Here is a 24,872-nt window from a genome sequence, read left to right as displayed (position 1 = left end):
CCCTAATAAGAGCTCTTCTGTTCTGGCTGTGGCAAATAAGAACAGTTTTTATAGCAGTATTTATAACAATATCTAAATACTGAATACATTTCTTTGATTTGATCCCCCCCCCCCACATTTCTCCCATTGAAACCACAAAGGGCTAGAAAAACAGTGCCTCCAATCTAGAGGTAAATATTAATAGGCTTTGGACTTAATAATGAGACACTTACCGACAATATGTTTTTCATTGTAATCACAAAGACATTATATGCTATCAGCCAATCCCAATAGCGAAGAATGCTTCTGATAGGCTTGAGTAGCAAATCTCCTCCAAAGAGCAGGAAATAGAAACAAGCTACCAAGTAGCCCATGCAAAATATACTGATCCGAGTGGTTCCTGTTATGAAGATGATGGTTAGGACAAACCAGAAGAGGTAACTGAATGTTATCACTTTACCCATATCTAGGTAAGATCTGCAACAAGAGAATACAGGAGTGGAAAATGTTAAGCATCTATTTGTTCCATTCATAGGGTTTGTGTGTGTGTGTGTGTGTGTGTGTGTGTGTGTGTGTAAGAGAGAGAGAACAAACAAGCTACTTGCCCTTGTCAACTGTTTGGCATGCCTTTCATTTTGCTGAAATGACTACCTGTGTGGGTAAAGAAATTCGGCATCATACTATGATGGCAAATCTTGACTGGCCCTGGATCCTAACTGCCCATTGCCCAAAGTCTGCTCACAGGATGCTCCCACTGGAGGAAAGTGTGGGGGCGGGGAGAGTAGATTTTTTTGCCACTGCAGCCCCTGTCCTCCCTAAAAATCAGGAACAGCATGGGAGGTGGTGCTAGGCTGCAGAAGGAAGGGAAATCATTGAAAATTGCCTGCCTCACTTTCACCAGCTGAAGCCTCCCCTTGATCAGAGTCCTTTCTCCAAGCAAAAGGAGCCCTCCTATTTGTGGAAGGAAAACTAAGTATTTATTTCACAAGATCTATATACTGCTTGATTGCAGTAAAACCTCAAAGCAGTTAAAAGTACTCAAGTCACTGTCTTCTTTACGGAAACACAGGAATCTGCCTTATACTGAGTCAGATGAATTGCTTCACATAACTCAGTATCATCTACATTGACAGGCTGATGCTCTCTAGGGTTGCAATTGGACGGTATTCCCAGCCCTACTTAGAGATGCTTGGGAACAGAATCTGAGACCTTCTGCTTACAAGGAAATACTCTACTACTGAGCTACAGCCCTTTAAAAAATTTCCATGGATAACACAACTCTTTTCCTTTTATCATAACTCATTAAAGCTTATTAGTAAAAAATTGTAAGTCTTTCCATGAGCATCATTATAATCAATGTGTTTCTGCACAGCTTTTATTTTGGAGCCAAGTGGCAAAAGAACAGACGTATACCTTATACGAGTTCCCAAATGGCACAGTATAATTTATCAATAAATTGATGATTCAGTGACACTAATGCAGGAACTCTGGCTCTTGTCATTTCCTCTGGTTTCTTCTTCTATGAGAATATCATGTGTACTATACACTATCTAGTTTTGTTTAGAAAGCAGCAAAATCAAAATGCAACCAATCCCATACAATAGGCTTGTCATTCATATGTAAAGTGTTTGTGTGTGCTTCTCTCCAAAGACCTATAAACTTAATATATTCATTTCTCCTTCAAGATATAATGCAACACTGTGTGACCTGCTTCTATTCCTTGATTGCTTCAGCACCAGCTAATGTACAGTGCAAATTTTCCACTGCTCATGCTGACCTACATGGCTGCTGCAGTGTACACCAACTTTTTATGTTGGGTAATAATGATATGAGAAAACATATTACGTGTCTGATTCCATCAGTATTGCTCTGCAATTTTGAACAGCATAATTCAGTAGCCATAAAAAGAAAAGAGCACCTGTTGTCTGAATGTCTGGGAAGAGGACAAATGAACCAGATCTTTAGAAAGATGTATGACCTTTAGAAATATTCAAGATCCAGTTCTTACCGACAGTGGATGAAATCAGGGACAGGGTTGTGTTGGCTAAATGATGCTGCCTCAAGGTTCATGCAAATCTCCACGTTGTCTCCAGCCATGATACGTACAGCAGCCTTGTTCTCATCTTCAAATGTTTGCCTTTGTAAGGATGCACATAGCAGCAACATGAAATCATCTGGCAGGAATTAGACACTCAAATTAAAATGCAAGCCAATAACTTTGGTTAGACATACCCTTATTAAGTAAAAAAACTTAAAACTATGATAACAAAGATAAGGACTACAAACAACTCACACACACTCACATAAACACACATACAGGAAGGAAAACCATGAAAATACGAGCCATGTAGACCTATGTCATGTTCTCCAACTTTGACTACTGAATTCAGGTTCCACACAGGTGTTGTTAACTCAACTGGTCCTCTCCAGCAGGGTTCCCAGGAAAGAGACAAGAGGACAAGGTACTATTAGGAATGCACTAGAATACTTACAGACAAGAAAGACTGGATTGGGTTCCTTAATAAAATCTGGAAAGTATAGCCATTTGATTATATTAGAGTTGAAGTTGGCATTAGGATGTCTCCATGGATAATCTATGAAGGTAGAAGGAAGAACAATTACAGGAAGTAATTCATATCACTCATTGCATCTCTAATCTGAGCCATGGCTATTTTTCAGTGGTTACTGTGAAAATAAAAGATAATCGCAATCAGTGGAAAGCAAGAAGTCCCCTTACCTATACAAGGAGAAGGCGGGATGCCAATACAAATAAAGTACTGGAATGTAATGATGCATGATAGAAAACAGCAGTACTTTGGCCAGATCTCTGCAATGGCTTTTCTTCTGCGTCGATATAACACAGCAATTAACGCAAAGGCATGAACCATAGCATAGAAATCCATTCGTTGACCAATTACATTTACTGACAAGAGGAAACAGCTCTGTGACAAGGAAAAGAAAATCAGAATTTACACCCTCTTGGATAGCCCATGACTTACAGATATATTGCTTCACTCTTAGAAAATTGAAGTCTCTTACTTTGTGAGCTTCTGTTCACCAGGGATCCTGGAGGGCAGGGCAGACTATTTGGTTGACACCTAAAGAAACAGTCAGAGCCCCATGAACTTTCAACAGCAGGAGGAGCTGCTCCCTGTCTCCCAGACCAGCCCAGTAGGCATATAAATTTGGATGAAAAAACAAGCCTCAACTCTGTGAGTCAGGGGAAAGCTGCTCTTCCAGTTGAAAGTTCTAGGCTCTGCCTCAAGGTTTGTGTAAGAGGCGCCAACCCAGCTGTCTGCAACGTCCTCCATGGTTGAAAATCAATGTAACACTTTGCTTACTGGCATATAACAGGTTCTCTCTCAATCAATATTTCATACTTAGCTTACCAATAGTGAGTACTTCGGAGTAGCCAATGTGGTGCCGTTCAGATGTTGCTGAACTATAACTCATCATGCCTGACCATTGGCCAGGCTGGTTAGAACTAATGAGAGATGCAATCCAACAACATCGGAGGGCACCACGTTGGCCATCTCTGGATTACTTTGATAGCTCAGTTGGTTAGAGTGTGGGGCTGATGATGCCACAGTCGCAGTTTTGATCCCCGTAACGGACAGCTGCATATTCTTGCATTGAAGGGAGTTGGAGTAGATGACCCTCAGGGTCCCTTCTAACTCTATGATTCTAATATATAATTGGATAAAAGTTCCTCTTTTTGCAAAAAGAAGTAATAGCGTCACTGCTAAATGTTTGGAGTCTACACTCTGTATCAGCCTTTCTCAGCCTTGGGTCCTCAGATGTTGTTGAACTACAGCTACCATCATTCCCAGCTACTAGGACCAGTGGTCAAGGATGATGGGGGTTGTAGAATTGCACAGGCCTTTAATTGTATAGACCTTTAAAATACAAAGATAATTATTTTGTAGAGTAGGGCATTAACCGCCCAAATACAGAAACAAGTAATCCTTAAATATATAATTCCCTAAAATAGATAAGTAAGTAATAAATAATATCAAGTTGGAGTCACCATAGGAAATCTTGGCACTAAATTTACCTCTAAACCAAACTTATAGAAGAAGTAGTTGACGAAGTACTTAAGACAGCTAAGTACTCCATCATCTAAATGTAATCTGGTAACATCATGAAAAATTGTTTTCGTCTCAGGAGCTGTGAGATTGTTTCGACATCTGTAGTATTCCTGATGCCGGTAAATGGTTACTTCAAAGGCCAGAATTGCCAACATCAGCAGGTTATTCTGCAAGAGAAGGAAACCATATGAGCTACAAAGAATCAGCCAATATTCTTTTGAAAGCAAGCATACTGCAACTTGCAATATGCTCCCTAAAAACATTGACAACTCAGCCACTGTACTGTCTGAAAATAATTTATTGAGACTGAAAATAAATTCAACAGAGAACAAGTAATAATAATTACCCTCAAATATACAAGAAGTGGATAAGACTTTCTCAATCCAACCCACTCAGTTGGATCAATGGGCTTTCTGTAAAGTAGTGATTCATTTATGTCTTCTAGAGGCTTAGTTGTATTAGGCTAAAATGAAAAAAGAGAGATAAATTTTAGTTTGACTTCTTCAAGGAGAATGCTTTGATTGAACAGAGCCAGGGACAGATCTACTATGAAACTACCATGAAGCTTTAGCTTCAGGGCCCCTAATTTCAGGGGTGCCCCAGAAGCAACTTTAGTCCACATTGCTGAAAAAGTTCAGGTCCAGTAGACCCAACTTAAGTCACATGACACAAATCATTCTACAATGCATCATGCATGTATATAACATTCCCATAATTTTCATCTCCCCCTCAATAACTTGAAAACTATAAGACATAGGAAATTTTGATTCAAACCAGTGATAATCCAGTGCAGCAATTTTATTCAAAATCTGAGATGTAGTAGTTAATTTTAAAAAAATAAAAATGTGGTGATATGTCATGGAACGACTCCACTGAGGAAGGTAACAGTGGTTATCCAGACCTCTTTGCTGGTTGTGAAGGGCCCCCAAAATGTAAGTTTGCCACTGAACAGAGCTGAACAACCCAGGCACCTGAAAAAGGTTTCATCATCGACTTTATGAAGCAACATTAAGGCATCTGCCACTAACAGCTGAGACTGAAAAGAAGCAGACAATGAAGTAGCTCCATCAGTGCTAGGAGAGGTTCAACTGGGGCCTCTCCATGCTACAGGAAGCATCAGTGTCATCAAATATACATATAGCGAACAAATTGAATACTTGGCAGGATGTGTGATTGATTCAGAAATTCACTGAGATATTTCCTGATTTGGGGGGAATAACTTGACTAACTTCTCACGTGAGAAAGGGCCCGTCTCCATCCTTGTTGATCCACAATATCCATAAATTGCTAAATTATTTATTTTAAACAACTATATTTTACTTTTTAAATATTAGATAGCTACTACTTGCCATTGTACAGTTGACAGAAAACATTTCAGGGTTAATAGTTCCAAGCTGATACAACATTTTGCAGATGATAATCACACAGGTCCAAACAGTGCAGACACTGGATGCCAGTGGGCGGAACTGAGAATATGGCAAAGCAAAAGCCCAGGCAATCACAAACACATAGTTAAGGAGGGAAACCTGTAAGCACAAAATGAGAAAACATATTAATTACTTGACAACAGTTTGAGAAGTTTTATTATGCTACCTTGTGCTAAAACATTCTGAAAAGGAATTCAAAGCATAAGGAAGCAGCAAAAGAGAGAGCACTGAAATGTTTAAGATAGCAGGAGAGTTAATCAGCTAAGGGTGGTGGTCTTGGAAGAATCAAGAATTATAGGCTGGGGTTTAATGTGAAACAGTAGCATAAAGATAAAGATGAGAAAGGGTGTGGAAAGCTTTCCAAAGTAAGGACAAGCTACTTGTGCTGGATGTTGAAGGGAATGTTCTATGTGATCAACGGCATTTTGGGGGGAAAGCTCAGCGTTGTAAGATGCAAGAAAGGAAAGCAAGGGAAAAGGTGCAGTAGTCAAAGGGTGGCCATGGCAAGAGCACAAGACCAAGTTTGGGCTAAGATGATTAGGGGAAGGGGTGGATTTTTGCAATAGTATATTAAAGTAGTTAAGCAATTTGGGTAGCTTGGTTTACTGAATCGGATAGAGCTGGAACAAACTGAATTTCAATTCGCACGCAAAACTTCAAAATATCAAATACAGTTTTGAAGTTAACATTTTGAAGTTTGAATGATGTTTCATGTGCACCTTTTAGGGACAAGCCTAGTGTTTTACATCATTTAGTGGACAGGAGGAATACATGTCTAATAAACCAACCAAACCAACATTTCAGAAATTCAAAAACATCCTTGTTTTTGAATTCAGTTGATACTGAAAGAGAAACTGATGACACATGCATTATTTACTTGCCTCTTTGACTGTGACCCAGATAATATATGATGAGACAATTTTGATAATGTGCAGTTCCAAAAGCCACCACACAAAAACTTGCAGTTTATGAAAGCATTCAAGAAATTTCAAGAAAAGTACGGTGAGGCGATCAATTACCAAATGCCATTTGTTTCTTAAATCTGCAAAGACAAGTCAAACATAATGATGAAACTTATTTTTGGCTTTGTGAACAGGGCTACTTTTATCTTCTGTTGGAAATATAAAGGGGGAGGCAATTTTTCCCTCTGAATATAACTTTTCTTCCTCAGAATAAAACACTATTAAAACCAGCTATAATTCTTAATTAACGGAAAATGTGATTGAGATTCATTTGAAGTCATTTGAAGTCCCCAAAGTGTCAATTTTTCCTGCCAAATGTGTTTATTCCTAATTTTATGACAGAATGCAGTTGACATTCCTCAGAAACAGAATTCCAGAGCATAAGACAAGAAGTAGGTTTGAAGAGTTGTCATTCACTCCTGCAATGAAAAAGGCACTAGGAACCAAAGTATATTGAGCCAAGTTTCAACACAACTTAATCATGTTGGGATAACCTTTGAGTCCTTACAGGTCTCTAATGTTGTTTTGTCTCCCTCTCAAGGTTTTTTTTTAAAGACTTCTTGAGCACCTGCAAACGTCAGGGTGAACTCAAGTCTGCTTATTTCCCCCTCTCCCCATTTGTATAGTCTGTGAGCATCAGAACACTTAAATAAGAAATAGAGGGAATGAATTACATGTATCCCAGGTGAATCACCTTCAATCAAAAGTAAAACAAAATAGACCAAGTTGAGATCCTCTCCACAGACTACCTGATATATCTTCTGTCTCCGATTCATCATCATCATCTTCTTCTTCTTCCTCCTCATCCACTTCCTCCTCTTCTTTTTCATGCCCTTCTTCCTTATCTCTTTTCTCCCTCCTTTCCATTATGCGTTGTTCTGGTTCTTGGAACATGTGTTCCTGCTCTTGGAACATTTTTTCCGGCCCTTGTAAAATGTTTTCTTGCTCTTGTAAAACGTTTTCCTGCTCATTTTTTTCCTGCTCTTGTAACACATTTTCCTGCTCTCGTAAAATGTTCTCCTGTTCCTTTCCAAAACTGGCATTTAAATTCATCATTGTGATATCAGGCAGGCTTCCATCTTGATGAACCAGCCTATTGGTAGATAAAGTAGGCATGTCAACAAACCAAGCAGTTGCAATACAAGAAACAATCTTCTGATTTCATACAGCAAAACAAACAAGGAGCACATGAATAAATGGGTCAAACACTGTTTAGGAAACTCCACATGGTATCATACCATAGAAGCAATTATCTGTCACTTTGACGCTAATTATTTGCTTTAGTAATTAGTGATATTGCCACCTAAACTTGACATTTCCCCCGCAGAGGAAAAAATGGTCAAAGTTTAAGATGTAGAAGCATGAAATGACATGTTTTAACAGCAAGCATTTCATGACTTCACATGGGGACTTACTCATTTTGGCGGATTGGTAATTTTTTCTTGATGCTGCTCAAAGTAATTGAAACAGAAAGAAAAAAAGGAAATGAGAACAGAGGAGTTACAGAAGAAGGTCAGAGATAAAGACATCATGCCATATAACTCACTAGCATTCTCTTAATCCATCTGTGTCAGCCTTCAGATGCCAGGAGCATGCCATCCTGGCATTAAAAGAGTGCTTCTAACAAGATGGAAAGTGCTTACTACATTTTCAAAGAAACTTTTCATTCACCATTCTTACATTATGCAAGCAAATTCTTTCAAATAAGTTACACTAGTCTGACTCTGAATATATTTACATATTTGTAAAAAACAAAAGATGTAAAAAAACCCAAAAGATTCAAATGGCAAAATTATTCATTTGCAAGTAAGCAAATCTGTTTATTCAGTTCAAAATTCAGGTAGCATATAATCTTGAACCAGCTCTTCACATCGTCTCAGCAACGCTTTCAAGAATTCTATGGTTAAAAATCAATATAAAGAGTTGAAAACAGGAAACACCAATTGAAGGTGTTTCTACTGATGTGGAAAATGGAAATGTTACTAGTAAGCTATAAAGTATTTTGGAGGTGCATTCTGGTAAACACTACTTGTGATCAAATTTACCTTCTTCCCTAAGAAAATGGGATTGGCTGTCTAGTTTCAGCGTTACATAAAGGTAAGGAAAACATTTTATTTTTATGTTAGTAAGTATAGTAAACTTGCCATACAGATGACAGCCAATTGGTCCCTGATCCAAACCTCAGTTTGAAGATATTTCAGTCAGGAAGGTGATGTTGTACTATTAGTTTCTCTTTCTAAAAGAAAGCTTGGGTGTCCTTTCAGCTCAACTACAGAGTCCTTTAGAGTTAAAGATATCCCTTGATATTTTACTCTGCTGCCTACATACCTTATGAAAGACTCAGGACAACTCAATGCCACAAATAAGTAAATGGGCTAAGGCAGCCAGGATCAGACAAATCCTTGGATATGATATATATTGGGGCATCCAACTTCCAAGAGTCTGCGATCTACTCACAGTACTAAAAAACTGGCAGTGATCTACCTATTGCCAGAGTTGTTGAGCTTTATTTAGGGAGCCAAAGTTGTCTTTCATTGCAAAATTAGCATGTTGTTGAATTTTTTTTACTTATTTCAAAAATACCAAATCATTTAACCATTATATTTAAATGCTAATAGTAAAACATGAACAGTATACTTTAAATTTGCAACATAGCTATAAATGAACACAAGATGCCTTTCAAATAATGCACTAGTGTAAGACTTGAATCAAGACATTAAATTTATCTCTATTTATGAATTTTATTCAGCTTTTCAAGGTACATAAGATCATACAATGTATTCAGAATTTTTGTAATCATTCTCATAAAAGTAATTTTCTATGACAACTATTTTCAAGAGAGATAAAAAATACCTGCTAAATATTATTCAGTGTGCCCCAGAGACCTTGGGAAGGATTCCCAAAGGTTCCTAGATCAAAGGATGGGCCAGAAAGGTACTGAAAACACCATTGCTCAGGTTTCCCATAGGCAAAACTGTGCATGAGTCTTCAGTTCTTAATGTTGACCCATTTGTTGCTGCTGTTGGCCTTTCCTCCCATTGGACCTCCCTTCTCTGTAAGAATGGTAGGGCCAGTAATGAAAAGACTGTCTGAAGGCAGAGAATGGGGTGCCATAGAAATCCTATTATGAGCTGGGCCAGAATATCATGAGTAGCTCATAATGGCTTGGTGACTTCTTTTCCCAGTTCTCCTAATTCCAAAAGTTGGCACTGTCAATATTCTAAAGGTCACACTTTGATGTTACACAAAAGCAATTGACTGATTTCTGTGCCACTTACTGTCACATGTGCTCAGGATCCTAGAGAACAGCAGGCTAACCACACTGCCTACTTAAGTAAATATTATGTAAATATCTTAATTTCAGAGGAACACAAACACACACACACCAGAAAGGGTTGTAATTACTAAGCAAAAGCTGTTGCACTGATCTAGCAAGATGTAAAATACAAGTGCTAGCGACCTGGATTTATCGAGAGCACTGTTGTCCAGACTACCAACAATGGCTTGGACACTGACCCAGGAGGATAAGGGGTTTGCTGAGTCAGTAGGACCACTCACAGAATTACCAGATCTGGGTCCCAACACTGAGCTAGAGCCCAGCAACCAAGGAGCAACAGAATCAGAGACACACCAAATCTCCTCAGCTAGGAACTTCAGAGATTGCAGCACACTGATGAAGCAACATCCTTGCCCCTAAAGACTTCATATGTCCCATCTACCACAACCACTGGCAGTTTGCTTTGTATGAAATGATTGAGAAACAACAGAGTCCTAGGCTCCAAGGCAAAACCTCTGTCACATTAACAGTATCCAACAAGGAGGTAGACCTAAGTAAATTTAGTGAAATAGAAATAATTTAAGGGACTGTTTTATGTAGCTTGCTTACTGTCTAAAGTGTGGAACGCACTATTTTCTGTTGGAGCTGGTTAGGAGAGACTAGACTATCCTCCACCTTCTCAAAACCTTTCTTACCCGGTCTCATTCTCAGAGTCCTTTAAAATGTCTTTATAATTTTGTTGGCTGTGGGATTGAGCTTACCTTATCCTTGTGAGATATTTGAGAGTGGTGTGTGCAATTTCCTTTCCATTAAACACTTCTCCAGTGCTCTGGAGCATCCCTGGCTGCCTGCGTTTCCTGATCTGAAAAAGCACCATGGGAGGAGTTACCTTACAACGCCTTCCCCTGAGCTTTAATTAAAGTGCGGGAAGCCGGGAAGGTTGGCTACCAAGTGCCCCTGGATTGGTGCGCTCACTGCCTTTGTTTTTAAGAGATGTCGTTTTGACCATTAAAACAAAAACAAAAAACTACACCAAGCAAACACACATTCCATTTAAAAATCAACAACAAACAACTGTTAGGAGCACTGTCAACAGCCCGCTCAGCTTCCCACACTTACAGGAAAGCCCAGTTGAGGACATCATGGTGTTTTTGAAGGAAACACAGGCACTTGGAAAAGCTGCAACCTGCCCGAGAGATGAATTGTAGAAAGAAAGGACACTCACATAATCCACTGGCCCTCTCAAAATTAAGGTAAGCAGAAACCCAGACCCAACCTGTGAGCATTTCACCGAACCTCTCTCATCTCTTCCCCTAGTTACATAATTTTTAAATGCAATTTATTTTCTCATTAATTGATGGTCGACAGTTTTTTAAAAAAAAAAACACCTGGAGAAATTTTCAGCACTGCATCAGGTGAAGTCCACCTATCTCAATTCAAAATGAGCCAGGTCTTTCCAAACCTTTCTCAAGAATTCTCAATAAAAATCTGGATTTCCCCCTCCAAATCCCCCCAAAGTTTGGAAAACCCAACCTGGGAGATCTCTTTCACTGTCACTCATTTACTAGTTTCCCTCCTACCCCTTTTCCTAAATTCAAAAGTTGTGGGGTGGGGTGGTAGAGAAGAGACAGCAGCTGCGTTTCCAAAAACCAAACCAAAACAAGGAATCTTCCCTCCTACAATAAATGATTCTGGAAATCCTTGACCCCTCCACTGTCGACAGGAAGTCTGTCAACTGCAGTTTCTTAATCACAGAAAATAAGCCAGGAGGCTTATAAAGTATTACATTTCCCAGAGTCAGCAAAGCAGACTCAAGCAATGCCTAGAAGTACTCACCGTGCAGAGTGAGGAACTGTTTAGAAGATGCTGCCTTTGGTTCAGTTTGTGTGTGTTTATATATGTGTGTGTGTGAACATACACTTCCAAGATCTTACATCTGCAGGAACGACTAACAGACAGCCTAAACCCTGACCATCATTTTTTCTTCAGCAACTTAGTGAGCATATGAAAGTGTAGGAATGGGGGAGAGGAGAAACTGGCATATGAAAATACTGGTACCAAGTACAAATTCAGAGAAAGTCAGGTTCAGTTCATAAGAGATCTTACACTTGATATTTCATGATAACTGTCCCCTTCCTGCCTTCCACAATTCTTCAGTATTGCTAGGGTAAGCTTATCATAATGGTGTTGCTTTGATGCACTCTTGTAGCCAAGATATAACATCACTTTCTCTTGAATGCAACACATAAAATATTTGACAGAGTAAAGATGGTTTAAGAAAGCAGATGTTTAGAGAACCACTCTTTGAATGGTTTTCTATCCTTGCATTTGTAATTTTATATATATGAGTTGTAACAGAGTTCTGAAGTATTAATAATTCATAATTATATGTATTTCCCTTAGAAGTACAAGCTTCTCTTTCTTCTATCTCTGACCAATTATCATGATGAGAGATATTAAGAATACAGGCTGATATCCAAAAAGTAAAAAATGCCCCCAAAACACTTCTACTCTAAAGGGGACGGGGTTTGCTAATTTTCCTTTTCAACAACAGTCTTTTCAGTCACGTTGAATTCCACTTTGGAGGGTCCCTAACATTCAGGGCAGTGGGAGGGGGCCATGGGTTAGAGGTATTGCAATGGGAAGGAGGCATAACTAAGCAAGGTAATTGGCAGACAAAGAAGTTTCAGCAAATCTGTACAATTACTATGCAAATTATAGAAGGGAAAAAACCCTCCATCCAAACCATTAGCAATAAAAATGCTGTCCTAAAGTAGCTGTCAACATATGTTCAAGTTTTCCAATTCATGTCTGATTATGACATGGATATTAAAAGTATTTTATTCAGATATGAGTATCAGCCCACCATACTGTGCTCTACTGATGTTATACTGATATACATGCCAACATCAGAATCAATGTCACTTTTATTTAGAAGAGACTTGAGTCCATAACCAGCAGGTTTTTTCAGGTTCCTGAGATGCCATTGTATACAAAGGAACACCACTTCCTAATTCTCATACCCACACAGGCCTGCTGCGACAAATTTACAAGGCACCTTGAAGATGAAGTCACTTGCTTTTGCTCCAATCTTTACACCTCAGCTGTCTAATGAGGTGTCTAGCACACCATCATGTCATATTGTTTGGGATCTATTATTATCATTGGGGTTTCGAGGTGTGGACAAGACACATGCAGGAGTGCAACCGACTATCTGTTTTCTAGAACCTTGCCTACTGTTGCTTCCAAACACTAGCTAGAGGGGGATGACTGGAGATTACAGCTAGTGTATAATGCACCTGCTGGATCTCAAGGTCCATTTCCCGAATTACCCCAAACAGGAACCATTCAGCATTAAACAAATTCCTAGATGCCCATACCAAACCTGATACTTCTCATTGCTTCTTCACATTGTATTAGGACAACTTAAAGCACTATGCTATTACTTTTAATAGTTATGGATTCCCCCAAAGAATTCTAAGAGCTGTAGTTTGTTAAGGGTGCTGAGAGTTATTAGGCTGCCTCTATTCTTCTCCTAGAGCTACAATTTCCAGAGCTGTCTGGGAAGAAGGATTGCTAAACTACTCTGGAAATTGCAGTCTTTGATAAAAGAGGAGTGTCTCATTTAATGTCTTGCTATCATTTACTATAGTTTCCAAATCTACTTGTCCCCCTCTCTTGTGTGTGGACAAGTGAAGGTAAATGGTGGGTGGCAGTAGCACATGCTGCAACAATGCTGGGACTGGGGGATGCAGGGACAGAAACATGGGGAGCCAGGTTTACATTGGCCAGGAGCCCATCACCAGCACTGTTTTAAGGGCTCACTGAAGTCTGGTGCAAACTGAGATGAACAAAAGTGTGCACAGACACTTATGTGTGCTGATGAACTAATTTACTCAGAGAATTGTGCTTTACATGTCTAGATGCAAATAAAATTGATTGAACTTTTTTCAACTTGGATAACATTTAAAGTGAATCATTGTACTCACAGCTTTAAAAACGGGAGAACTCTCAGAGTTAGAATCCACTGTGCTGACCAATAAGCTCTTTGTTCATTGGAAAAATTGAGCACTGCGATTGTTTTATTTGAGGTTAATATATAGCCTGATATTCCTCTCCGCCACTGCCCCTGCCCTCACTTCTGAGTGAAAATGTAAGCAAGCAAGTAAAAGAAACATTTTGTTAGGAAAGGAAAGATTGGAATACCCACCTATTTATTATTAGATAAACACGACCATTGACTTTGGCATGGCTTTGGTGAGAGAGATGAAAGCACAAGAATGCATGGGATGGCAGCAGGAAAATTAGTTAGAGAAAGAGAGAGAAAAGAATAGTGTTAAACAGGAATGAAGGAACACAGCTGTCTTACCAGAGGAAGAACATATTGCCAACAGTCCCAATGAAATAGTAAGATTATTGAAGGATTATTACAAAACATTCAGTAACAAACACTTGTCAGCATATAGGTTCCCATTGTACCACTAGACTTCCAGCTACTTGGATTAAAAGGGCCAACCTCCTTAACAATCCTGTTTGATGTCTCCCCACTCAATACCAAATGATAAAACATTATCTAAGTAGCATAACCAAACAGAAAGGATCTATTAAAAAGTATGTGAGTTGTGCCAACAGAAGTCCAATTTCTTGGTGACTGCAAGCCAGCTTAGCTTTCAACATAAGGTTCATGCTTAGACATCAGAGCTATATATAACCATATGGTGGTTGGGGAAGTAGAAGCTGAGAACCTGGTGACACTGAAAGAAATAACATTTCTCTGCTTGCTTTACCTGTAAATGGCACTATCCTGTTTGCTGATTATGGCTTTCAAATCCGTGAGTTCAAGGAAACGGTCATGGAAATAATGTAGGTGTAAAATACACACTAACAAAAAGGAGGTTGGAATAAAGATGCGGGTAAACAACTCTGCTACAGAAAACTGCTTTAAGCCAAGATCTTCTAGTCTGAAATATAAAGCAGTACAAGATACAGCTAAGTTAATGGTCAGGATGAATTTGACAATGTTTAATATTTGGCAGAAAGCACATTCTTAGCTGGTTGTAAAACAGAGCAGCTATAAAGACTATTTGGTGCAGTTTTGGGAATCATACTAGTTCCACATACAACAGAAAACTAATAATACACATATCCACTGTATTGGTCTATGGCCAATTATAGCGACAAGAGGCTTGCAAAAAGAACTTTACTTTCTGGTTCTTAAAATGCATTATGCCAGTGGTTTTCAACCAGTGAGCAGTGGCACTCTGGGGTGCCTTGAATGATGGTCAGGGTGCTGCAGGCAACACTGGCCTCTGTCCCTCTTTCCTTCCCTCCCTCCTCTGATGCCCTGTCACATCTTTGCCCCCCCCTTTCAGAAGCTTGCACAGCTGTTTGTTGCAGCAGCTCTGGCTATGAGCTCTGCAGGTGAATTATGCCTCTGGGGCTGGCCAGCAGGTGCTGGGTGCCCGGAGCTGAGATGGCCTTGGAGAGTAAGCAGGCAAGTGCATGAGAGGGCCCAGCCAGCCAGCCCACCAGCCCTTGCTGTTCGGAACGGACAAATGGGAGGCTGGGCAGGCAGGCAGGCAGGCACCATGCTGGCCTTTCCTGTGCTTACTGTGTGCAAGGCCTGCCTGGGAGCTGAGTGCCCGGCACTGAAGGGGAGCCTTTCCACCATGCCGTTCTGGCAGTAGCTGTTGCTGCCACCCAAGGTAAGATGTTGGCCTCATGTTCACCTTCAGCCAGCCTCCTTTGGGCCACTGACACTGGGGGCATCCTCTTCCCAGGCCCCTGTGGGGCAGTGTGAGGAGGCACCTCTCTTTGGGCCAGAGGGGTAGTTCAGAGACCAGGAGCAGTGGCAGTGGCTGCCCAGAGGACTCCCAAGGGGTGGGGAGATGAGACTGAGGAAACACTCCACAAGGGAGGATGTTCAAAAAGGGGTGAGGGGCTGCCGGCTCTGCAGGCAAGGGGTGACATAACTACAGGGGTACCGCAGAAAGGATGTAGTTGGTCAAGGGAGCCGTGGACTCAAAAAGATTGAAAACCTCTGCATTATGCAATCATGCATTCTACCTTTTTTTATTTTAGAGAAAGTAAGTTGTAATTCTGGAACATCTAACTAATTTATCCAGACTACTATATTAATCTGCTAGAGCAGCCAAATAAGTTTAAATAAATTTCTATTCATAGGTCAAACAACAAGAGAAGTCATCTGGGCAGCTTACAACATCAAACATTACATTTGGAATCACAGTGGCTACCTTTGAAGATCATGATAACATTAAAACCATGGCTTCCTGTGTCTGAATGAAGTGCACCCACCCAGCCAGGATGTGAGGTTTGCTTAAAGAAACCACAACTGGCAAGCTAATAACTAACCTTGGCTTATCATTATCCCTATGTTAAGCCAAGGATCATGGTTTGTTTCCTCCCAGTGCTGGCAGATATGAAGTCTATTGTGCATGGTAATCTATTGTTTGTGTGTTGCCATCATGTGGAAAAAAAGCTTGTCTTGAAATACAATACAGTGTAATGAATAAAATACAATCAGCCAGGAAGCTAAGCCCCACAACTACAGCACTTTTAAAACGATCATCCATGAGCCACTCAAAATTAGGTAACAGTGATACAGCATTGTTTTTATGATGCAGAAAAATGAACAAAACTGTAGCCAATGGATGGTGAGAAAAAGAAAGAAAAGGGAGATAAAGCTAAGGAAAAATTAAATAAATATGGCTGAGAGGAAAACAAGCAGCCAACTTCACAAAGGAAACACTGTTCTTCCCAACTTTGATTCACGTGCATAACATGGGACTTCCCCACTTTAGGGCTAGGATTAGAATGATAGCTATATTTTTGTTTTCACATTGTACATAGTGGATACAGCTTAAGAGATCTTTAAAATATTAAGCAGTTAAGAAATGCTTTAAATTAAAATAAAATATAAAGCAAATATTGGTCTGCAGACATCTCATATGTGTGGTTGAACAGATAGCATGAATAAGAAAAATCCATCACCATCTGGTTTAACCTGCATTCATATCAGTGGGACTTCTGTGCAGGACTGGCAACACCCAAATCCATAATGTATTTGTTAATAGAAGGTGAGACTATGTTAGCAGAAAATACTCACTGTTTCTCATTCATCCCTGTCATGTTTTTCCACAACCCAGGAAATGATTTAAACTGATATGTGTAGATAAAAACAAGTACTAGCATCGTGTAAACCACCACTGACATCCAAAAATATTTCAAAATTCGCCGCCACCATTCATAGTGCACCTGGGAACCAGAAATTCATGTTGTAAAGCAAATTGTTAGCTTTTTATAAACATAATTGCTTATATTCTATTCAATTTGAACATGGCAATTTCAATGGATTGTGGTTGGATTTCTTGTTTACTGAGGAGGTCGATAATATTGTTTGAAGGGCTGTGGTCTGCCTCTTGTTTGCCTGGCATATGAAGGCCTGTTAAGGCAATTATTAACTGCAGTGATAAATATGACACTAAACTAGGGATAGGGAATACACGGTTTAGTTGGATCGCAATTCTCATCAGCGCTAGTCAACATGGCCAGTGCTCAGAGGTAATGGAAGCTGTAGCCCAAATTCTGAAGGGTCATAATTAACTTTTCCTGCACTAAATGAAAACTGCCAAGACTGTGAAACTAGTTGCAATTTGTCTGGTCTTTAAAGTAGCATAGTTAATGCTCCCTGCATGCAGTAACCCTCCTGAACTCCACTATGCACCATTTTAATTGCTGTATAGGTGAGTAGAAAGGGGGGGGGGAGGGAGAGAAGAAAAACTTCTTGAAAAACTTTTGATTGACATGAAATTGGTTAGCATTTGGAGAAGATTATTTCCATGGGGGCACTCAGAATTATCTGCCCAGGAAGGCCCATCAAACCACTTCCTGTTCTTTCTAACCACCAATGCAAGAGCTTCTCTTGGCTATGGTTGGTGTTTCAGTAATCTATTTATATATATATATATATATATATGGGTTTTGGTGTCTTCGGGTGTCTTCCCGTGTAAGAGTCGGGGTGTCTGTGCGACGTTTCGACGAGGTCTCACTCGTCATCTTCAGGCTGGTGCTTTCGGCTTCTTGTTACTGGTACAGAGCAGAATCTGGTGTTTGAGTTCCTATAAATACTGTTGAGGGGTGTGGTGTATAGCCTCCAACGTTCTGGGCAGAGAGGAAGTTCCTAGATTAGTGTGCCTTTTCTTCTTTTGTTCCTTAATTACTTGAGGGATATCTTGAGTGATTTCATGAGTGATATTCTGAATACCACTGGGTGGGTCATTAAGTGTAGATTAGTTGCTAAAGCTTTTGTGTCTTGACCTCTTGAGCTTGTGAAGAGTTTTTCTGAGAAGATGGCTGTGCTGCATTTAGTTGTGCTCTGGCTTGGCTTCGTGTATAGGGGCGAGCTGTGGTTTTGTGCCTTGTGCCAGCCAGATCTGTGTAGGGATTGCAGGGGGGTGCAGCATCCGGAGGTGCCACTATAGTTTGGCTACTGGATGGAGTCTGTAATATGTCTGTGGAGAGGGTCTGGGTTTGGGTCTGGTGTGGTTGATTGGTGACGGCGTTCTGTGTGCCTCTGGTTCTGGTGTCGGTTTTTGTGGGGAGGGCTAATTTCCAGATGTCTGGCAGGCGGGACGTGTCGTCACGCTTGTTCATGTTGTGAGGGTGTTTCTCTATCTCGATGGCTTCCATGATTATTCTCTTGTGGTGATGTTCCATGTTAAAGAGCAATTTGGAATCTGCAAAATTAATTTCGTGTCCTGTTTCTTTCATGTGTTGGAAAAGAGAGGAAGTTTTTTCTTCTTTTTTGACGGCATTCTTGTGTTCTGCGATACGTGCATTTATTCGTCTGTTTGTTTGTCCAATGTACGTGGCTGGGCAGACTTTGCAGGGTATTTCATAGACCCCTTGGTTTTCCAGCTGGATTTTGTCTTTTGGGTTTCTGAGGATATTGGCTATTTTTTGGTTGGTGCAGAAGGCTGTTTTGATATTGTGTTTATGGAGGATTTTGCTGATTTTGTCTGTAGTGCCCTTGATATAAGGAAGGAGGGCCATGCCATTGTTTTCTTCTGTGTCTTGGTTTTTGGGGGGTGTTTCTTTTTGGATTAGCTTCGTAACCCTGTTTTTCTGGTATCCATTGGCGATTAACACATTTGAGAGATTCTGTAACTCAGTTGTCAAGTGGAGACACCCGAAGACACCAAAACCTGCATTCCTGTACCCGTGAAAATCTACGAAAACATATATATATATATATATATATATATATATATATATATATATATATATATATGCAGGTTTTGGTGTCTTCGGGTGTCTTCCCGTGTAAGAGTCGGGGTGTCTGTGCGACGTTTCGACGAGGTCTCACTCGTCATCTTCAGGCTGGTGCTGACGAGTGAGACCTCGTCGAAACGTCGCACAGACACCCCGACTCTTACACGGGAAGACACCCGAAGACACCAAAACCTGCCTTCCTGTACCCGTGAAAATCTACGAAAGCATATATATATATATATATATATATATATATATATATATTCACAGAATTTTAAATTTTTATCTTTTAAGTTACTCTGATCTATTACCTTCTTTTAGTAGATAAGGAACTAGCAAGTTTATTAAATTTTTATATCCAGAAAAAAAAGATCTGAAGAACTATGACTACTTTTCACTTACAACACGATGAAGCAGTAATCTAAGAAATCTGTCTCTATCCCATTGAAGGCTAAGCCTATACTAGAATATGTGAATGAGTGCATAGCTACAGTCTGCCAAAAGTTCTTTATACAGAGTTTGGTAAACAAACTTCATCGACTTTGTCAATAGGTTAGGTTTTCAGACGTCACCTTCAGTAGGTGATGTGCCCCAGTTTATGTTAACTGCCGAGGACACTGTCAAGTAGACACGGTCTAGGCAAGAAGGGGCATGGAGAACATAGTTCATAAAAGAGGAACTGGAGTTAAGCATTGCTAATAGGGGAGATTTGGCATAAGACATTGTCTGAGAGCTAAACAGATTGTATGCAAAGGACATGTTGCTGAACCTTTATAAACTCCCTTGATTAGGACTCACATGTTTTTCTACTGAATTCTGTATTGTTTTGCTGACATTCCTACGTAACCTCACTACTGCAGGAAAGCACGGGGAGTAGCATCACTCTGTAAAAACTGACTTTGATGTAAAATAATTAAGAGGGGCAGCTAAGAGAGGGTCACATCTGTGTGGGGGGTGGTATAAGACAACGTCTCTCATTGCCACCAGACCCAGGAAAATCTACAGGTGCCAGGAGAATGTATGAGGCAGCTTACACCCTAATGGCCAACAAACTCCAGAGCTGATAGGCTCTTGGTGGTTAGAAAATGTGTGCTTGCCATTGTCTTGTGCTGTACCCTTACTCTTGGAATCACAAAAACACTGAAGAGATGGTTAAATCCAAACTAAGGAGTAATTCACACTATAGGACTTAAATTATTTCTAATCCAATCCTATTGCTTAGGACAAACAATTGCTGTTTTAAAAATATAGTAAGGGTAATTAAACATATACCCTGGATACATTAATTAAAAAGTAACAAGCTGAAAAAGCCCTACATTTTGTTTAACTTACCTGATATAGGACTACACAGAACAAGAAGAGCATCATATAGATGATTTTGTACATGACAATTTTCCCTTCAAAGCTGACAAAAAAGAACATTCCTCCACAGACATAAATCCAGTATTTAATGAACATAGCCATCACCAGGTTTCCCAGGACCTTCATTACATCTTCTTCCTCCTCCTCCTCCTCCTCCACCTCCTCCTCCCCTCTTTCCTCCTCTCCTTCCAATCGCTCCACTTCATCCTTTTGGGATTCTTCTTCATCTTTTTGGGATTCCTCTTCTGTAAATACAAAATGTCATGAACTTTACTTTTGCTTAGTTCATATTACTTGGTCTTGCATTGTTGGTAAAAACAAGTAGACTACTGTGGGCAGAGTGCAACTACACTGGGCAGGACAAAGAGCACAGGAAAAGCTAAAGCAGGTAAGGGAGCAGAGAGAAACTACTCATGTGAGGTGAGCTAATGCCAGGCCACTACCTGCCAGCCTCCTTCTCATCCCATGGTAAAGGAGAGGATGAGTAGCAGCTGGGAAGTTACCAGGGGTAGTTTAGGGGAGCGCAACTGGTTCGCCCAGACTGAGCACTGCAGGGGGCACTGCAACAATGATATAGAATGGAAGGCTTGCATTACTGGGATCTGATTCACATGATGTTTGAATTCCCTATATTTGCATTTTATGCCATAGAACCATTCACCGACCTTGTCTTAGCTTCAGTGCTAATCAACTGAAACTGAGTCATTGTTTTCTAGATACTGATGACTTTTAGTATAAGATGCATGTATATGGGATTTGATCTCTATAGCTTGCCTCACTTGAATCATCTGATCTACATATGAGTTGGGTCATTCAATGAAAATGCGAGCCTGTAGACTCATTTTTCATTTTCATATATAGCTAATATGTTCTATATCATTTTAAATATCATTTGGTAAAATTTCATTATCTGGCAAAAGTTCTTCAAAATGGCATTTTACACTTGAGAAAAGAAACAGAAGAACGACATGCAAAATGACCCAGAATTTCCCTAATTCTCCTTGCTAAATTTCAGTTAAATCCCTCACTTAGTAAGGCAACAACCGTTTTACGCTTCTCCAATATGTGCGCGAACACACATGTGTGCATCACCACAACCTGGAAGTGGCCAGGAAAGGGGTGGGGGGAAGGGACATAACAGGGCAGAGCAGACTCATTTTTCACATAGTCTAGTCCTTTCCTTGCCCACCCCCCAAACATTCTTAACAGGGTCTCTTCTCCAGTCTTCAGAGAGTAGCTGGAAGTGGGGAGCCAGAAAAAGCTCCTCCTTTCCTTCCACTCTGCAGTTTTAATCTGAAATCTTAGGCACCGTACTGCACCCAGAACTTAGAAACTGTTCGCGCTAATGAAATTCCGTCACAAAATGTGCCTAGAACAATGGGAGTTTCAAACTAAACGTAACCCCCGCACAAAACAGTTGTTGCCTGTATGTCCCACCTCGTTACTTCACACTGTCTTTTCCTCATTTGCCCTGTTTCACTTTCCTATCAGCCGAACTCCCCACACAATGTCATTTCCATGAAAGTCAATTTCTTTGCCCTTTGCACCTTCTACTACCGCTTCACTTTCCTCTTTGTCTCACTTTCCTCTTTGTCACACTTTATCACGTTCGTCTCTTTTGGGCTCACAGATTGCGTTCAGAATGCACAGAATGCATTAAGAACTCAGATTTTTTTAAATGTAATCTGTATTTACCTTTTTCTTCACTCTCTTCTTCTTCAACTTTTACCTCTGATAAAACAGCTTCTTTTAACTGAAAAGCTTTCCGCTCAGTGAGATGTTGTCTGAGCAGTAGCCAAAATGTAATTGCAAAAAGAATCTGCAAGGAGAAATGGGGAGGAGGACGACAGAGGGGGAAAGTTAGAACACCTAATATGTTGTTTAATATTCATTATCTAATAGAATTATCTACGACATTGTACTTACGAGATGGACACACTCTGGTTGACATTGTAATTCAAGGATGGCGCAACAGTGCCTCTATAGATGTTTGATTACTGCTTCCATCATGCTATTCTATGCTGCTTGGGGATGATGGCACTTAGAGTTTATGAATATATGGAGAGCCACAGGTTTCCATTCCTGCTGTTAATAATTTGTGAGAACTGGATGATATTGCTGAATATCTTCCAGACATTTGCCAACATAATCTGGCCCCCAAATGTCTCTAGAGCCATATGGATGCTAAGACTGTGCTTTTATTTGGGGATGAATGGTAAAATGAGACAACTATATACCTTTCATTCCATTTTTCATCCATCACAAATATAACTGTACACAAATTCCCTCCAAGAACTCTCCATCTGATTTGTGGGCAAAGAATTTGCAAGAACCATTAGCTTCTTTGTCATTTTATAAGGATTTGCTTTGTTGTTGTTTTGATGTTGCAACAACTATGTTGGTGGCCTGGCCACCATTGCACAAAGCTCTAGATCTAGTTTCTTTTTACAGAATTTTCTCTAAGTATTCCCCACCATTTTGTGTGTGATGGTCACTAAATTTAGAGAATTTTTTGCAAAATTACGCTTTCTTCCATAAGAAATTTCAGCTCTACTCCAGTGATAAGACATGACCCATGGACACAAATGACTTTCAGTGAACAACTCCTTATTCAGTGCTGTTTGTGCCTTTTGGGTTCAGTTTGCCAGCCAAATGGGCATGGCTGCCTCTGGTAGAAGATAAGAAATGTAGATAACTCTCCAGTCCTCTACTTTGCTTCTAATTTAGTTTCCTTTTCTTTATGAGAGGCAGAGAGACAAAGAGGGCAGGATTGTGCTTGCTGATGGGTGCAAAACAGGTCCTCATCTTCTTCCAGTTATGTTGAGATACTTTTATATCCTTGATATACTTCATACGATAACAGTGATTTTCAGTGATTCGCAGGTTCTACTTATGGTTTTGATAACAAACTACACATCTATTCAGTGCCTGCACTCTCCCTCATGTTTGAGAATTGATTTGTAGTCAGTTTCCCTTAATCCCCTGGATTATTGAGCCAGCAGCACTCTCACCTACTTAGGGAAAAAGTAGTGTTTTAAAAATATTGTCATTCCCTGATTGTTTTGTGCCTTGTATAGTCAGTGAGAACCATACCACCCATGCCAAATTCCTACCCAACTTTGCCTTTAGAATGCATTATCTTAATTCTTCACTGACTTGTCAACAGTTTTTTTTAACAGGTAGGATTATGTACTTTTAAGGTGGTTACAACATTCACAGATTAATGTAGTTAAGCAGTATATAAACATTAATAAAATAAAATAAAATAAAATAAAAATAGAATAGAATAGAATAGAATAGAATAGAATAGAGCATTGTGCAACCTCATCTTCAGAGGCTTGGGTGGTGCCTTCATGTATAAAGAATAAGTGAAACAGCACTTTATTCTCCCTTCCCAAAGACAGCGATAAGCACATTAACTCTGTGACTGATTAGGTTTTGTATCTCATGGTTCTTCCTTTTTCTCTTTTGCATTTTCTAACACATACAAATGCCTACACAGAATATTCACTGTGCTTCCATTTTCAAAATCTCTCTGGAGAGCAGTCTCTTCTACAAAGCAACTCATTTTCTATTTAAGAGCACATATTGAAAAACAAAATGGAGAGCATTATGGTCTATTTATCTGTCATTTTCTATTGAAAGCAAAATTAAATTTATGTCTAAACCCACAGAGTGTCTTTTATTCAGTGAAATATATCTAGGGTATGTCACTCACTTACTATGGTGTATACATTTATCTTTTTTGCTGATACCATAATTTCATTTTTCTGATAGCCACTACTTTTAGATAAGACATTTTACAAAGCAGCCAATCAAAGTTTATGGCAAAGTTGCTGGCAACATATTAAAGCAGTTAAATCTCTTGAGAGAAATTTATAGCATCAATGAGAGAAAGTGTACAACATATCCAACAGAACCTCTGGACCATTTAATCTGTTTTAAGAGCACTAATGCTGCCTTTGAGAGAAGATAATATAGTGTTTGCTCATTTTCACATTCATTATAAATTAAGGAGTAGCCAGCAGGGAATACGTAGTACAGAATTCACTTTGAGAGAGAATCTAGTGCATCATAATGAAGGTGCTTAGGCTAGTGAGACAAAGGAATAATGAAATGCAATAGTGGGATTCATGAAACATTTTGTACCTACTTTGCTTCAGAAAAAGAGACTACTAAATGTGATATTATATTTGAGCTTTCACACAACATAACAGCCACTTCTTGAAATCTAGTATAATATAGTGAAAGTTTAGCATTTGTTCCCATGTTAATTAATGGCAGAAATAATCTGTTTGCAACCCTGGTTAAACAAAAATTTGTAGGAGTAAAGTTTTGAAACTTAGGCAGTATACTAGTATAAATTTATTTCCTGCTGTTTTCATAGATCAGTAATGGGAGAACAGAAGCATGTATGTGTGGAAAGAGTGGAGCTATAGTGACATTGTCCAAGGACGGTGCCATTGTTCTGTCATTCCACTCCCAC

At 39.7% G+C, this 24,872-nt stretch overlaps 1 protein-coding gene across 5 annotated transcripts in view; it reads right to left on the bottom strand.

Annotated features, from left to right (window-relative positions):
• The window catches only part of PIEZO2 (piezo type mechanosensitive ion channel component 2), a 211,056-nt gene that overhangs the window by 39,868 nt on the left and 146,316 nt on the right, over nt 1–24,872 (bottom strand). For 3 of the 5 annotated variants that reach the window (XM_082234898.1, XM_082234901.1, XM_082234902.1), the window contains exons 14-27: nt 22,082–22,205; nt 20,357–20,631; nt 16,860–17,008; nt 14,521–14,694; nt 13,944–13,985; nt 7,206–7,549; nt 6,376–6,536; nt 5,417–5,593; nt 4,414–4,530; nt 4,034–4,234; nt 2,717–2,921; nt 2,472–2,573; nt 1,988–2,153; nt 213–456 (exon numbers count right to left, since the gene is read on the bottom strand). In XM_082234898.1, the coding sequence (XP_082091024.1) occupies nt 213–456; nt 1,988–2,153; nt 2,472–2,573; nt 2,717–2,921; nt 4,034–4,234; nt 4,414–4,530; nt 5,417–5,593; nt 6,376–6,536; nt 7,206–7,549; nt 13,944–13,985; nt 14,521–14,694; nt 16,860–17,008; nt 20,357–20,631; nt 22,082–22,205 (2,481 nt within the window). The remainder of the gene's footprint in view (nt 1–212; nt 457–1,987; nt 2,154–2,471; nt 2,574–2,716; nt 2,922–4,033; nt 4,235–4,413; nt 4,531–5,416; nt 5,594–6,375; nt 6,537–7,205; nt 7,550–13,943; nt 13,986–14,520; nt 14,695–16,859; nt 17,009–20,356; nt 20,632–22,081; nt 22,206–24,872) is intronic. The other 2 variants (XM_082234899.1, XM_082234900.1) reach the window with 1 other exon arrangement.

The sequence above is a fragment of the Podarcis vaucheri genome (genome assembly GCF_965113315.1).
Source record: "Podarcis vaucheri genome assembly, chromosome: 8".
NCBI lineage: Eukaryota > Metazoa > Chordata > Lepidosauria > Squamata > Lacertidae > Podarcis > Podarcis vaucheri.
The sequence above is the reverse complement of the archived record's forward strand: the minus strand, read 5'-3'. Positions and strand labels throughout refer to the sequence as shown.